The sequence below is a fragment of the Salmo salar genome, chromosome ssa15 (genome assembly GCF_905237065.1).
Source record: "Salmo salar chromosome ssa15, Ssal_v3.1, whole genome shotgun sequence".
Lineage (NCBI taxonomy): Eukaryota > Metazoa > Chordata > Actinopteri > Salmoniformes > Salmonidae > Salmo > Salmo salar.
Window position 1 is genome coordinate 42,859,467 of NC_059456.1, and position 15,241 is coordinate 42,874,707.

The 15,241-nt window shown below is 43.0% G+C and overlaps 1 protein-coding gene across 6 annotated transcripts; it reads right to left on the reverse strand.

Moving 5' to 3' along the window:
* Window positions 1-7,479: 7,479 nt before the first annotated feature.
* On the reverse strand, window positions 7,480-13,794 carry LOC106571470 (uncharacterized). 6 transcript variants are annotated; one of them, XM_014144615.2, is made up of 9 exons: window positions 12,632-13,789; window positions 10,776-10,914; window positions 10,657-10,686; window positions 10,469-10,571; window positions 10,178-10,292; window positions 9,822-9,883; window positions 8,713-8,787; window positions 8,434-8,570; window positions 7,480-7,983 (listed from the first exon to the last, which is right to left on the reverse strand). In XM_014144615.2, exons 2-8 carry the CDS (start codon window positions 10,883-10,885, stop codon window positions 8,439-8,441), a joined length of 627 nt encoding a protein of 208 aa, XP_014000090.1. In that variant the 5' UTR covers window positions 10,886-10,914; window positions 12,632-13,789; the 3' UTR covers window positions 7,480-7,983; window positions 8,434-8,438. The 6 variants fall into 6 exon arrangements, with proteins under 6 accessions (XP_014000090.1, XP_045551721.1, XP_014000091.1 ...); XM_045695765.1 differs by having other exon boundaries at window positions 7,480-8,570; window positions 10,657-10,705; window positions 12,670-13,794; XM_014144616.2 differs by having other exon boundaries at window positions 7,480-8,570; window positions 10,657-10,705; window positions 12,632-13,794.
* Between the last annotated feature and the right edge of the window lie 1,447 nt (window positions 13,795-15,241).

Here is a 15,241-nt window from a genome sequence, read left to right on the forward strand (position 1 = left end):
ACTATACCAAGGGGATTGAAACTGAGGGAACCCCTATAAGATCTTCAAAGAACCCTTTTTAATGGATACTCAAATAACCTTGTAGATAAATACATATTATTAATAATATGCATAACAATAACATTATTTTAGTTGCCAGTGTTTATGCTTTTAGTGTCAAAGTAGAATTAAAATATGATGTAAACTCCCAGCAGAGCCCCAAGTCCAATGATTATATCCTCTGGGGTATTGATGTTCTCCTTACCCATAGCCAGAATGATTTTACAATGCATGGTGATAGAACAGGTTTCCTGTTCTATTCAGATATGTAGGGAGGGTGAAGTCTGAATCCCTAAAAGAGTAATTATACAGGTAATGATCAAAACATGCACGACAGTATTCAAACCTTGTTTTTTTGTGGTGAATATGAATGAAAAAAAAACTGTTTTGATAATGGTTCACACATACCTTGTCCATAATGTACACTCTAAAAAGAAAAGGTTCCTTGAGTATCCTTTAGGGGGATCTTCAAATTTAAACACTGGGGGAACCCCTACAAGTTCTTCAAATACCCCATTTTAATGGAACCTTGAAGAACCTTTTGAAGAACCTTATGGGATACATTTTTCAACTCCCCCCTCACCTATTATTATGAATAAATAAGCTTAACAATATTTTAGTTGTCAGTGATTATTATGATGTGGCAAAGAAACATCTAAATATGAGATAAACTCACAGCAAAGCCCCAAGTCCAATTGGTATATCCTCTGGCGTTGATGTTCTCCGTATCCATTGCCAGAATGATTTTGCAGTGTATGGTTATCGAACATATTTCCTGTCATTTTCAGGTGTAGGGAAAGTGGGGAGGAGAGTCTGAATCCCAAAAAATGTAATTATACAGATTATTAACCAAACATGCACACAACAGTATTCATACCTTGGTTTTTGTGGTAAATGTGAATGGAAAAAATACTTTTCATACACATACCGTGTCCATAATGTGGAGGTCTATGGGATATTCACTGAAGAGGTAAGGGAGAAGGATGCTAAATGTGATCTGCATAACATACCAATAGACATACCTTTGTATGCCTACTCCTCTGTATAACTGCGGACAGACAAACATGAGTAGTTCAGTCATCTGCACCCAGTATAGCTAGCCTTCAACATATTCTTATAGCCTACATTTTCTAACTTTTGTGGATTGAGAGCCATTCAATTGTCAATTTTCTGTTTTAGAAAGATTTGCACACGCACGATAGATGGGATCATAAAACAATATAGATCATACAAGGGACAAACCTTACACTCTAAAAATAAAAATGTTCCTGGAGTATCCTTTAGGGGTTCTTCAATTTGAAACAAATTTAAACCCCTATAAGTTTAGCAAAGAACCCTTTAAATGGTTCTTCACAGAACCCCTTTTAATGGATCCTCAAAGGGTACATTTTTGAACTACCCCCTATTATTTTTATTATAATTAGTAGTAATAATAACAGTTTTGTTGCCAGTGTTTATGATTTTAGTGGCAAAGCAGAATAAAAAAAATCCAAATATGAGGTAAACTCCCAGCAGAGCCCCGAGTCCAATGGGTATATCCTCTGTCCTGTTGATAATGTGTTGATGTTCTCTGTATCCATAGCCAGAATTATTTTGCAGTGGATGGTGACCAAGCAGTTTTCCTGTCTTATTCAGAGGTGTCGGGAGGGTGACGTCTGTGAATCCCAAAAACAGTAATTATATAGACGATTAACAAAACATGCACACAACCGTATTCATACCTTGGTTTTTGTGGTAAATGTGAATGAAAACTTTTGATAATGGTTCATACACATACCTTGTCCATAATGTAGAGGCCTATGGAATATTCATGGGAGAGTTAAGGGAGGATGGTAAATCTTACCTGCATAACATACCTTTGTATGCCTTGTCTTTATACTTGCAGACAGAGACAAAAGTGAGCCGTTCAGTCATCTGCACCCAATACAGCTAGCCTTCAACATATTATTATAGCATACATCTTGCCTCTATTGATTGATATCCATGGAATTGTCAAATTTCGGTCAGAAAGATTTGCAAATAAAAAAAAAACGATGGCATCATGAAATAATATTAATTTAGATCAAACAAGGGACAAACCTTACCTTAAATTGAGGAGAGCTTAACATTGTTCAGTTACATTTACATTTAAGTCATTTAGCAGACGCTCTTATCCAGAGCGACTTACAAATTGGTGCATTCACCTTATAAAATCCAGTGGAACAACCACTTTACAATAGTGCATCTAAATATTTTAAGGGGGGGGGGGGGGGTAGTAGAAGGATTACTTTATCCTATCCCAGGTATTCCTTAAAGAGGTGGGGTTTCAGGTGTCTCCGGAAGGTGGTGATTGACTCCGCTGTCCTGGCGTCGTCAGGGAGCTTGTTCCACCATTGGGGTGCCAGAGCAGCGAACAGTTTTGACTGGGCTGAGCTGAGCGGGAACTGTGCTTCCTCAGAGGTAGGGAGGCGAGCAGGCCAGAGGTGGATGAACGCAGTGCCCTTGTTTGGGTGTAGGGCCTGATCAGAGCCTGAAGGTACGGAGGTGCCGTTCCCCTCACAGCTCCGTAGGCAAGCACCATGGTCTTGTAGCGGATGCGAGCTTCAACTGGAAGCCAGTGGAGAGAGCGGAGGAGCGGGGTGACGTGAGATAACTTGGGAAGGTTGAACACCAGACGGGCTGCGGCGTTCTGGATGAGTTGTAGGGGTTTAATGGCACAGGCAGGGAGCCCAGCCAACAGCGAGTTGCAGTAATCCAGGCGGGAGATGACAAGTGCCTGGATTAGGACCTGCGCCGCTTCCTGTGTGAGGCAGGGTCGTACTCTGCGAATGTTGTAGAGCATGAACCTACAGGATCGGGTCACCGCCTTGATGTTAGTGGAGAACGACAGGGTGTTGTCCAGGGTCACGCCGAGGCTCTTAGCACTCTGGGAGGAGGACACAAGGGAGTTGTCAACCGTGATGGCGAGATCATGGAACGGGCAGTCCTTCCCCGGGAGGAAGAGCAGCTCCGTCTTGCCGAGGTTCAGCTTGAGGTGGTGATCCGTCATCCACACTGATATGTCTGCCAGACATGCAGAGATGCGATTCGCCACCTGGTTGTCAGAAGGGGGAAAGGAGAAGATTAATTGTGTGTCGTCTGCATAGCAATGATAGGAGAGACCATGTGAGGATATGACAGAGCCAAGTGACTTGGTGTATAGCGAGAATAGGAGAGGGCCTAGAACAGAGCCCTGGGGGACACCAGTGGTGAGAGCACGTGGTGCGGAGACAGATTCTCGCCACGCCACCTGGTAGGAGCGACCTGTCAGGTAGGACGCAATCCAAGCGTGGGCCGCGCTGGAGATGCCCAGCTCGGAGAGGGTGGAGAGGAGGATCTGATGGTTCACAGTATCAAAGGCAGCAGATAGGTCTAGAAGGATGAGAGCAGAGGAGAGAGAGCTAGCTTTAGCAGTGCGGAGAGCCTCCGTGACACAGAGAAGAGCAGTCTCAGTTGAATGCCCAGTCTTGAAACCTGACTGATTAGGATCAAGAAGGTCATTCTGAGAGAGATAGCAAGAGAGCTGGCCAAGGACGGCACGTTCAAGAGTTTTGGAGAGAAAAGAAAGGGATACTGGTCTGTAGTTGTTGACATCGGAGGGATCGAGTCTAGGTTTTTTCAGAAGGGGTGCAACTCTCGCTCTCTTGAAGACGGAAGGGACGTAGCCAGCGGTCAAGGATGAGTTGATGAGCGAGGTGAGGTAGGGGAGAAGGTCTCCGGAAATGGTCTGGAGAAGAGAGGAGGGGATAGGGTCAAGCGGGCAGGTTGTTGGGCGGCCAGCCGTCACCAGACGCGAGATTTCATCTGGAGAGAGAGGGGAGAAAGAGGTCAAAGCACAGGGTAGGGCAGTGTGAGCAGGACCAGCGGTGTCGTTTGACTTAGCAAACGAGGATCGGATGTCGTCAATCTTCTTTTCAAAATGGTTGACGAAGTCATCCGCAGAGAGGGAGGAGGGGGGGGGGGGGATTCAGGAGGGAGGAGAAGGTAGCAAAGAGCTTCCTAGGGTTAGAGGCAGATGCTTGGAATTTAGAGTGGTAGAAAGTGGCTTTAGCAGCAGAGACAGAAGAGGAAAATGTAGAGAGGAGGGAGTGAAAGGATGCCAGGTCCGCAGGGAGGTGAGTTTTCCTCCATTTCCACTCGGCTGCCCGGAGCCCTGTTCTGTGAGCTCGTAGTGAGTCGTCGAGCCACGGAGCAGGAGGGGAGGACCGAGCCGGCCTGGAGGATAGGGGACAGAGAAAATCAAAGGATGCAGAAAGGGAGGAGAGGAGGGTTGAGGAGGCAGAATCAGGAGATAGGCTGGAGAAGGTTTGAGCAGAGGGAAGAGATGATAGGATGGAAGAGGAGAGAGTAGCGGGAGAGAGAGAGCGAAGGTTGGGACGGCGCAATACCATCCGAGTAGGGGCAGAGTGAGAAGTGTTGGATGAGAGCAAGAGGGAAAAGGATACAAGGTAGTGGTTGGAGATTTGGAGGGGAGTTGCAATGAGATTAGTGGAAGAACAGCATCTAGTAAAGATGAGGTCAAGCGTATTGCCTGCCTTGTGAGTAGGGGGGGGAAGGTGAGAGGGTGAGGTCAAAAGAGGAGAGGAGTGGAAAGAAGGAGGCAGAGAGGAATGAGTCAAAGGTAGACGTGGGGAGGTTAAAGTCACCCAGAACTGTGAGAGGTGAGCCATCCTCAGGAAAGGAACTTATCAAGGCGTCAAGCTCATTGATGAACTCTCCAAGGGAACCTGGAGGGCGATAAATGATAAGGATGTTAAGCTTGAAAGGGCTGGTAACTGTGACAGCATGGAATTCAAATGAGGAGATAGACAGATGGGTCAGGGGAGAAAGAGAGAATGTCCACTTGGGAGAGATGAGGATTCCAGTGCCACCACCCCGCTGGCTCGATGCTCTAGGGGTATGCGAGAACACGTGGGCAGACGAGGAGCGAGCAGTAGGAGTAGCAGTGTTATCTGTGGTAATCCATGTTTCCGTCAGCGCCAGGAAGTCTAGGGACTGGAGGGTAGCATAGGCTGAGATGAACTCAGTCTTGTTGGCCACAGACCGGCAGTTCCAGAGGCTGCCGGAGACCTGGAACTCCACGTGGGTCGTGCGCGCTGGGACCACCAGGTTAGAGTGGCAGCGGCCACGCGGTGTGGAGCGTTTGTATGGCCTGTGCAGAGGGGAGAGAACAGGGATAGACAGACATAGTTGACAAGCTACAGAAGAGGCTACGCTAATGCAAAGGAGATTGGAATGACAAGTGGACTACACGTCTCGAATGTTCAGAAAGTTAAGCTTACGTTGCAAAAATCTTATTGACTAAAATGACGAAAATGATACAGTACTGCTGGCTGGTGGGGTAGGCTAGCTAGCAGTGGCTGCGTTGACTTTGAACGTGTAGCTGGCTAGGTAACCTCAATAGTTTCAGTACTACACCTTGTCATGATACAAAAGCAACTTTGTAGCTAGCTAACATAACACTAATCAAGACGTTCCTTTGTAATGTATTTAGTTTCTACAATGCTGCTCGTCGGTAATAGTTGGCTGGGTTTGGAAAAATGGCGTCGCGGGGGACGGAAATAGCTGGCTAGCTAACCTCGATAATTACTAAACTACACAATTATCAAGCTATGACAAAGACAACTATGTAGCTAGCTAGCTAACACTGCACTAGTCAAATCGTTCCGTTGTAAAGTATTAGTATCTACAGCGCTGCTAGTCGGTAACGGTTGGCTAGCTAGCAGTGGGTTAATGATGACTAGGTGTGTTGACTAAGTCTGGCGTCGTGGCTGGCTAACTAACCTCGATAATTACTCTAAACTACACAATTATCTTAGATGCAAAGACAACTATGTAGCTGGCTAACTAACACTAACACTACACTAATCAAGTCGTTCCGTTGTAATGTAATAGTTTCTACAGTGCTGCTAGTCGGTAGAAGTTGGCTGGTTGGCTAGCTAGCAGTGTTGACTAGCTAGCTAGCAGTGTTGACTACGTTAGGAGGACGAAGATGGCTAACCTCGATAATTACTTTAAACTACACAATTATCTTTGATACAAAGACGGCTATGTAGCTAGCTAAGAAAAATTGCTCAGATCAAACAAATCAAACCGTTGTAATGTAATGAAGTGTAATATTACCTGTGGAGCGAAGTGCCTGCACCTGCTGTCCTTTCAAATCCAAACGTTTCAGTTGGGCAGTTAGGTTCCTGCAAGAACCCCCACCAACTAAGGAGGCTCCTTGATGAACCCCACCTACTTTGGGGTTCTTGGAAGAACCTTTTGGGGGCAGTTCTCAGGGCCAAGAATCTTAAGGTTCTTCAAAGAACTATGAGGATCTTAGAAGAACCGTTGTTGAACCCCTACTTTTTAAGTGTGGTGCGGTTGCATTTTGGCTTCTGCCCAGATGGATGAAGCCAGCCACCGGTTACAGACCTAACACAGATCTTACTTGCAGTGGTGTGGTGCACATTTTTTAGATGAGGGAGCGCAGAAAATGTAAATAATGACATTATTTCCTCAATCAAAATTTGTACCGAAAGACCATCCTGTAGGTTTTCACTCCAATCCGTTGTAACTAACCCAATTCATTTTATAAACCAGCTAATTATTAGAATCAGCTGCGCTAGATTAGGGGAAACATGAAAATGTATATCCTGTACCATCCTGATAGCTCTCCAGGAACAGGGTTGGAGAGCCCTATTATAAAATATGCATAAAACACATCCTCCAATTGTATCGTTTGCCTTTGTTCACACATATTGTCTCAAGAAAATGTTATATTTTCAATACCCTCAAACACCAAATAAGGCATTCCTAATTTCAAAATAGGCCATGATCACTGTCAATCGTGAATGATAATTATTCCCGTTTTACAGGTTAAACTGCATCTGCATGCTTATCATTTGATTGATTTCAATACGTTTCACCGGAATAGCCTAAGCATTTCCATCTTCTTGAACTACTGTTTCGTGAGTTAGAGCAGATGATAACTGTTTGCCTTTCTTGTATTTTGTTTCAATCAAAGCATACAATATATCCTGCATTGTGGCTCTGAGTTTTGGCGCATGATATATTATTTTATTAATTAGCTTCAGCTAACCATCCTAACATTTCATTGAAAATTTGATGTTTTGGGGTTTTAGGCCTGCTATGCTATTCTGTTATATAAAATACTAACTAATCATTATGTGATCTTGCAAGACATTGATTCAGCTTTGATCTAACTTTACTAAACGAGCACCATAGTGAGAAGTGATAATCTATTCGTAATAAGTGATGAGTAGGACTATTAGTAATAGGCAACAGATCTTGAAGAGTTATTTTAAATGAGTGGAGCGCCCTTAGTTGATCAAAAAGGACAGCGCTAAATAAACAGATTTGATTAGCTTGAACACATGGTTGCAATATACCCGTCACAGAATAAAAGAAAACAGAGGGTTGAACTATCAATTCATATAATTTATTTGCATAGATTTAATCAAATCAATTGCCCAAGTTGTGAACATAAGTCATTACTACGTAGAATTGCAGAAAATTCATTTTAAAAACGGCCATAAAAATCAAGCTTTTGGTGTGGTGTATTCATGCATCTCAAACTATAACCTAAATGCATTATTTCTTCCAACTTGTCCCAATTCACATTTCCAATTAAATCACCCTGACATAGCCTACCCTAACATAGCCTACCCTAACTGGCCATGCGTCCCAACCAATAGTCAATATAGGCTAAAGATTCCCAAGCTGGGCTACAGCAACTTCCAGAGACGGTGAGGGCCTTGGGCTTTACGGTGGCCACTGGTTTGGGTGTCCTCGGCAGAATGGTGTCACTGTAACCAAGTGGTCACATGTCGTTTTATGAAAATCAAGGCACAGGTTCATTTCTCTCTCAACGTTCTATCGTTGTCAAACCTCCAATGGGCCTCTGCAGTGCACACATGTAACCTACAGATCATCATCAATACAGGGAAATACAGGGAAGAATGGATTAGCTAAAGAGACTGGTACCAGGTTTCCACTAGTTACCACAGCCAGTCAAAATTAATTTAAAAAAAAGTAAAATAAAACATTTTTCGTTAAGATAGTGGTAGACATAACGTTAGCAGTGTGATTAGGTTTAAAATCAGATTTTAAGAGAAATTGTATTAATACTGTATGTGGGGGTTTATGACTTTGTGGCTGTGGTAACTAGTGACGACCCTGGTACCCAGGCTAAAATAACACTGGCAGTCCAACCGCTTTTAAATTTGCAGTCTTCCAGACAAATCAAATAAGACTGAGTGAAAACAAATATTTTTGCAAGTATTAACAACTTAAAGTGAGTTAGGTGAAATATACAAAATGTTTTATAATTACATTTACATTAAAAGCAAGCACACACTTATACACACATACAGTATCTACTCCAATAAAAGTTGCTCTGCCTCCTCAAGAGCCTTCTCCGTTTCTTCAACTTCCAAGGAGAAATGATCCCTCTCCTGCACGAGATGCTCCCGAGCCTCCATGAGATCCTTCATGGACTTTTGAACTTCCTGGAAATTAACAAACAATGACAATTTCAAACAAGCTCTAGCTTGAACAGACTTACCAGGGGTTGACATTAAGCTCTCAAAGGCACTTGCCCGGGAATACACACAGGATTAATTATGCTTATGTCAAAGATAATGAACTTACTGTTAGTTGTGCACTTTGTTCTGTTGCCATGTCACCAAATGTCCACAGTTCACGTAACAGATCCCGGGACACATTCTGCATCATAGGAGAGATAAAAAAAAATGAGGTCTACATCAATAACAATAAATCACTACATACAATTACAAAGACAGATTCCTGCAAACAAGGTCCTCTAACATTTGAGTCTAAGGGCATTTTCACACACAGATTTGTGCTATAGTTCGAATCAGAGTTCGATTATTTGATACATTGTATTTATTTTCCCATTTCGTCTGGTTGGTTTCACAATGCCAAATGTCAAACTAAAAATCCTAAACAACACCATGTGTCCATGCAAGTCATTTGTTTATTGGACAAAAATGCTCACCTTAAATCCATCTATGATTATTATGAAGCTCACTTGTGTGTCCCAATCTTTCATTTTTTGTTATCATATGGGGGGAAAAAAACGCAATAGCCGCTCTAACTGCAATGTGAATAGGATATATGCAGTAGCCTATATCCCCGGTACAGCCCCCCGTCTCCCCTAACCTGCATCGGATGCACTCAACTGCGCTGCTACTAAAAATTATGTTTCAGAGATATCAAGTTATGATGCAGCAAGCATTTCATCAAAAGCTCACAGTCAAACAACCAACAATACTGCACGACTGGTTCTTTTCCTGTGTTTGATCAGAACTGCGTTCTCACCTGCAGCGAACAGCCCCACTGTACGAATTGAATCGGAGCACCCTTTGTTAGCGAACCCCGGTGCGTTGTTTAGTGCGCTCCAGAGTGTGGATAGAGTTCACAACAGTCCAAACGAACTGAACTAAGGGGGTAAACGCACCAGAGTGGGAAAAACTGTACCAAACAAATTTGGTGTGAAAGCCCCCTAAGTAATAACAGACTGTTATTGAATCGGAGCACCCTTTGTTAGCGAACCCCGGTGCGTTGTTTAGTGCGCTCCAGAGTGTGGATAGAGTTCACAACAGTCCAAACGAACTGAACTAAGGGGGTAAACGCACCAGAGTGGGAAAAACTGTACCAAACAAATTTGGTGTGAAAGCCCCCTAAGTAATAACAGACTGTTCAACAATATTGATGAAAAAACAAGTGAAAGTCCTTACCACCACCACTCGCTGTTGATCCTCATTTTGCGGTGCAGATTGTCCAATTCTCTCTCCCAAAACTAAGAAATAAAGTCATAAAAACAAATTAGGTGTCCCCTTTAATCTTTGGATTAATTGTCGGAATAGATAACACACGATTTTGTATGGGTCCAAATTCTACAACAACAAAAAAGGACCATATGCATTTCAGGTAAATAAACAACCCAATGTTTATCTCCCAGGACTATTATCTAGCAACAGCAAGCTAGCTAAACGTCTTGCATGTCGTAAACTGTCTCAAATAGAACCCAGTTCTATTTTAATGGCTGGCTACAAACGTAATGTGGCCGGTCTAGTCAGGATGTAATGATTACCTGGATCAATATTTCCAGCGACTAGTAGCACATGGCAGTCCTTCAGACGTTTCTTGATGTCGGCATTGGTTCCTTGGAGGTCACTGTATTGTTGCTCCAGCTGGGCAACTTTTAGCTGCAAAATGAAATGAAGAGAGCGAGACAATGAGTGCACAAGATAGCCCTGAACAGAAGAGATAACATTGCACTCTTCTCGAGACATTCCATTCAACAGCCCATAGAGAAAACCTAGTGCAGTTATGCTCACATGTACGTTTGGAAAGTAGTGAATCATCCCTTTAACGAACTTACCTGAGTTTCTGAACAAATTTTCTGCAGTTCCTCATTGGCTTCAACTAAAAGTTGATTCTGACCCTTCAGTTCTGACTGCTGCTGTCCATGTCTGGTGGAAGCTCTATCAAAAGACAGAATGCTATGAGCATTTTTTATTAGCAAATGTATTTCCCCCAACTTTAAAAAATGTGAAAGGGAAATCTTACCCTTTATGCATTTGGGCTACAAAATTATTTCTGCAAAAAAAGAAGAAAGCTAGTGGGTGTTAAAATGCCCATACACTTAGATAGCCTTAGTTATCTCTCCTTTGTTAAATGAAAGTTACCTTGGTACGTTCTCTTTGTGAGGCTTAGAAATAGCTGTTTTTGGAACTAAACTGAAGTCTGACGGCATGGATGTCGCTTTGAATTCGTATTTATTGGCCGCTGTCTTCATTTCTGCAGCACTGCCATCAGGTCACACACCTGAAATAGAAGAAATGTCAAATTAAGACAATCTAGATTCTTGCTAGTTACATTTTTGCCGAATGACAAGACAAGCACCGAAAACACTGCTATTTGAAAAAGGGGCTTAAACTGAGGTGCGAATGCAGGAACTGAAGTGTAGGAAACTAATAACTTCAACTTACTCTGTCCGCATCGAGTAATTTTCGATGACATCATAACGTTACTGTGTTACAGTATTTTTTTTTAATAAAAAGCAACTTCTAGTGATAAATATACTGATCAAAAATATAACACACAACATGGAACAATTTCAAAGATTTTACTGGGTTACAGTTCATATAAGGAAATCAGTCAATTGAAATAAATTCATTAGGCCCTAATCTATGGATTTCACATGGGAATACACATATGCATCTGTTGGCCACAGACCTTAAACCAGTCAGTATCTGGTGTGACCACCATTTGCCTCCTGCAGCGCGACACATCTCCTTCACATAGAGTTGATCAGGCTGTTGGTTGTGGCCTGTGGAATGTTGTCCCACTCCTCCTCAATGGCTGTGTGAAGTTGCTGGATATTGGCGGGAACTGGAACATGCTGTTATACGCGTAAATCCAGAGCATCCCGAACATGCTCAACGGGTGACATGTCTGGTGAGTATGATACTTGAGACATGGGGCCATGCATTATCATGCTGAACCATGAGGTGATGGCGGAGGATGAATGGCACGTCAATGGGCCTCAGGATCACGTCACGGTCTCTCTGTACATTCAAATTGCTATCGATAAAATGCAATTGTTTTTGTTCTCTGTAACTTATGCCTGCCCATACCATAACCCCACCACCTCCATGGGAAACTGCTCGCCCACACAATGCCATACACGTGGTCTGTGGTTGTGAGGCCGGTTGGACGTACTGAAAACGTCTGAAACGATGTTGGAGGCAGTTTATGGTAGAGAAATTAACATTCGAGTCATACATCCTCCGAAACATGACCCTCGAAGCCATGCTTCTTAACATCTGCTCGCTTAACCCGGAAACCAGCTGCACCAATGTGGGTTAAACTGACGACTGAAGTCCACCACAAGGAGTCGCTAGAGTGCAACGAGCCAAGTAAAGCCCACCCGGTCAAACCCTCCCCTGTGTGCGCCACCCTATGGGACTCCAGGTCACGGCCAACCCCAGGGCTGTAGTGACGGCACAACACTTTAATACAGTGCTTTAGACCGCTGCACCACGATCAAGCTGTTAAATCAGCTTCTTGATATGCCACACCTGTCAGGTGGATGGATTATCTTCGCAAAGGAGAAACGCTCATCAACATCTGTGCACCAAATTTGAGAGAAATAAGCTTTTGTGCATTTTGGGGATCTTTTGTCAGCTCATGAAACCAACACTTTACATGTTGCGTTTATTTTTGTTCAGTAACGTTAGATATTGATAGTCCTAACATTAGGTCTATGTTATCTAGCTGCTACATAACTAGTTAATACGCTTGCTAACGTTAGTGGCTCAATTCTTAGAGTATTTTGGCTACAGCTAGCTAGCAAGCTAACGACAAGCTTCCTTCACCATGGAGTGGAGTTTAGTCCGCTAACGTTAACTATCATCAGCATCAAGGAGAAGTAGTAAGGTAGATAACTCTCATTTACACCTCCACACCCACAGAATAAAACAATACTTAATGGTTAATTATTCCGACTTATCCAATTAGCAATAAAACAACCCTTCCTTACCGTGTATTGTACTCAATGACAAAACCAGAGAAACTCACTTTTTGAAAGAGCCCAAAGATTTGAAAATTGTGGGAACGTCACTTCCGTACCACTTGGTTTCAACACCAGTTATTTTTTTTTACCTTACCACAATATTCCCGACAGAGAGCGCATTTTACAGTAAAATAATCTTGCTTCTCAGATAAAAAAGTATCCCCCTTTAAAATCAAATCAAATTGTATTCGACACATATAAGATGCAGAAAAATGAGTATGTGCTAGCCGTGCAGTTCATTAATCAATATCAATATTAACAATACAAGAGTCAAGTCAAAAATAACAAGTAATAGAAGAGGTAGTAGGAGTGGTAATAGTGGACTGTATTTACACGGTATTTACAAATATAGAGTGGGTAGTAGCTTGATCATGGAGTAGAGTAAATTACATATAATATAACAGCACTGTTTACTGTGTGTGAGAGAGTTCTGAGTGGTGCTTGTGTGTGTGAGTTTATGGGTTTGTGTGTGTGTGTAAATGTGTGTGTAGGGGTTGGATGTGTGGGTAGTTAGTGCAAATAATCTCTGAGGTGCAGGTCTGTGCAGGGAGACAGCTAGAGTTAGCTGTATAGCATTCTGATGGCCTGGTGGTAGAAGCTGTCTCGGAGCCTGTTGGTTCGAGACCCGATGCTCTGATACAGCTTGCCAAAAGGTAACAGAGTGAACAGTCTGTGGCTCGGGTGACTGGAGGGGCAGGGAGCTCGCCCCCAGGGATGTATTGGGCCGCCCGCACCACCACTCTGTAGAGCCTTCCAGTTGAGGCCGGTGCGGTTGCCATACCAAGCGGTGAGGCAGCCATTCAAGATGCTCTCGATAGTGCAGCTGTAGAACTTTTTGAGGATCTGAGGGCCCATGCCAAATCTTTTCAGCTTTCTGAGGGGGAAGAGCCATTGTCGTGCCCTCTTGAAGACTATGTTGGTGTGTTTGGACCATGATAGATTCTTAGGGATGTGGACACAGAGGAACTTGAAGCTCTTGAACCGCTCCACTACATCTGTAGCGGGTTTCTTATGCACCACAGGAGAACCAAGAAATGAAGAGCAACACCACGGCTGTCTTTTAGGCTTTTATGTCGATCTGCAATAGTATTATGAAAAGACAGGACAGGAACACATCAGTCTCCAATGCACCACCTGACAAGTTGTTCTTTCTCTCTCAGTGTTTTCTCAGACTCTCACAATCACACTCATACATAAAGCCATAATGTATAGTATAAAATAATAACCAGTCCTTAATACAAAGAATGTATAATCTTAATTCTTAGACAATAGAACCATACCTGCAATAGTATTATGAAAAGACAGGACAGGAACACATCAGTCTCCAATGCACCACCTGACAAGTTGTTCTACACAGGAGCATGAAGAAAGGTAAAACACATATCCTGTCTCACATCCCCAATACATTGCTAGGTGCTTTCAGTGTTGATAGTAGCAAAATACAACAACTCATGTACAAAACCACTGCAACACAAACAAGTTACAACATAAAATCGCCTTAGAGGGCAAAACTACATCCCCCATAATGCAACACCATCACTAGTCGGCAGCTCAGCTAGCCGTCTGCATCACAGAAAGAAAGTCATACTAGCTAGCAACACTTTTAGCACTCTGTAACTATATTAATAACAACAATAAAACTCTGAAAGTTACGTGTTTCGATAGTCTCACATCCCCTTATAACAATATCTACAGCATTAACCTTGGGACGTTTATTTATTTCACGTTACGGACTTCTACAAAGGAGTAATCTGCAACCCGTACCTTTCTCTCTCAGTGTTTTCTCAGACTGAGGAGAGCGGGATCTATGGGTAGTACCAGGGTGTCAGTAGGTGACGTAAGCACCCAGATAAAATAAAATACATTTAATGAAACAAAACCTGAAGATGTTAACATCATTCAGCTACTGTAGCTGCCTACCTAACATCAACAGGCATCACCAGTAGCGCAACAATTAAAATTAGAAACCAAAAGTAAAGTTCCTGGCGATCTGACTCCCCCCTTCTGTCTGAACTTGGAACATTCCTGTTCGCGGGCTTTTGGCCACTGACCCTCAACCTGATTGTTCTGTTCTGCGTTGTGTACTATTCTAATAATTTGAAGTTTGCTGGAATAACCATTTTAACTCTACTACACAGCCCCATCAATGTGAATGTGAGGGTGCTTGGCCTCCGTTCCCTGTAGTCCACGATCAGCTCCATTGTCTTATTGACATTGAGGAAGAGGTTGTTGTTCTGGCGCCACACTGCCAGGTCTCTGTTGTCCTCCCTATAGACTGTCTCATCGTTTTCGTACCAGGCGGTGATGCAGCCGGTCAAGATGCTCTCGACTGTGCAGCTGTAGAACTTCTTGAGGATCCGAGGTCCCATGCCGAATTTCTTCAGCGGTGTTGAGAGTTAGCATGGCATAGGTGTAGTTGCCTACCCTCACCACCTGGGTTCTGCCTGTCAGTTGTTCAGATTTGATCCCTTCCAACTAGATTTTTTGGATGAAACAAATGAACAGAATACCCTTTATCAATTATCAACATTTTATTGTTGCCTTTGTGTTTCTTTTACACATAAACTGGGAACATAA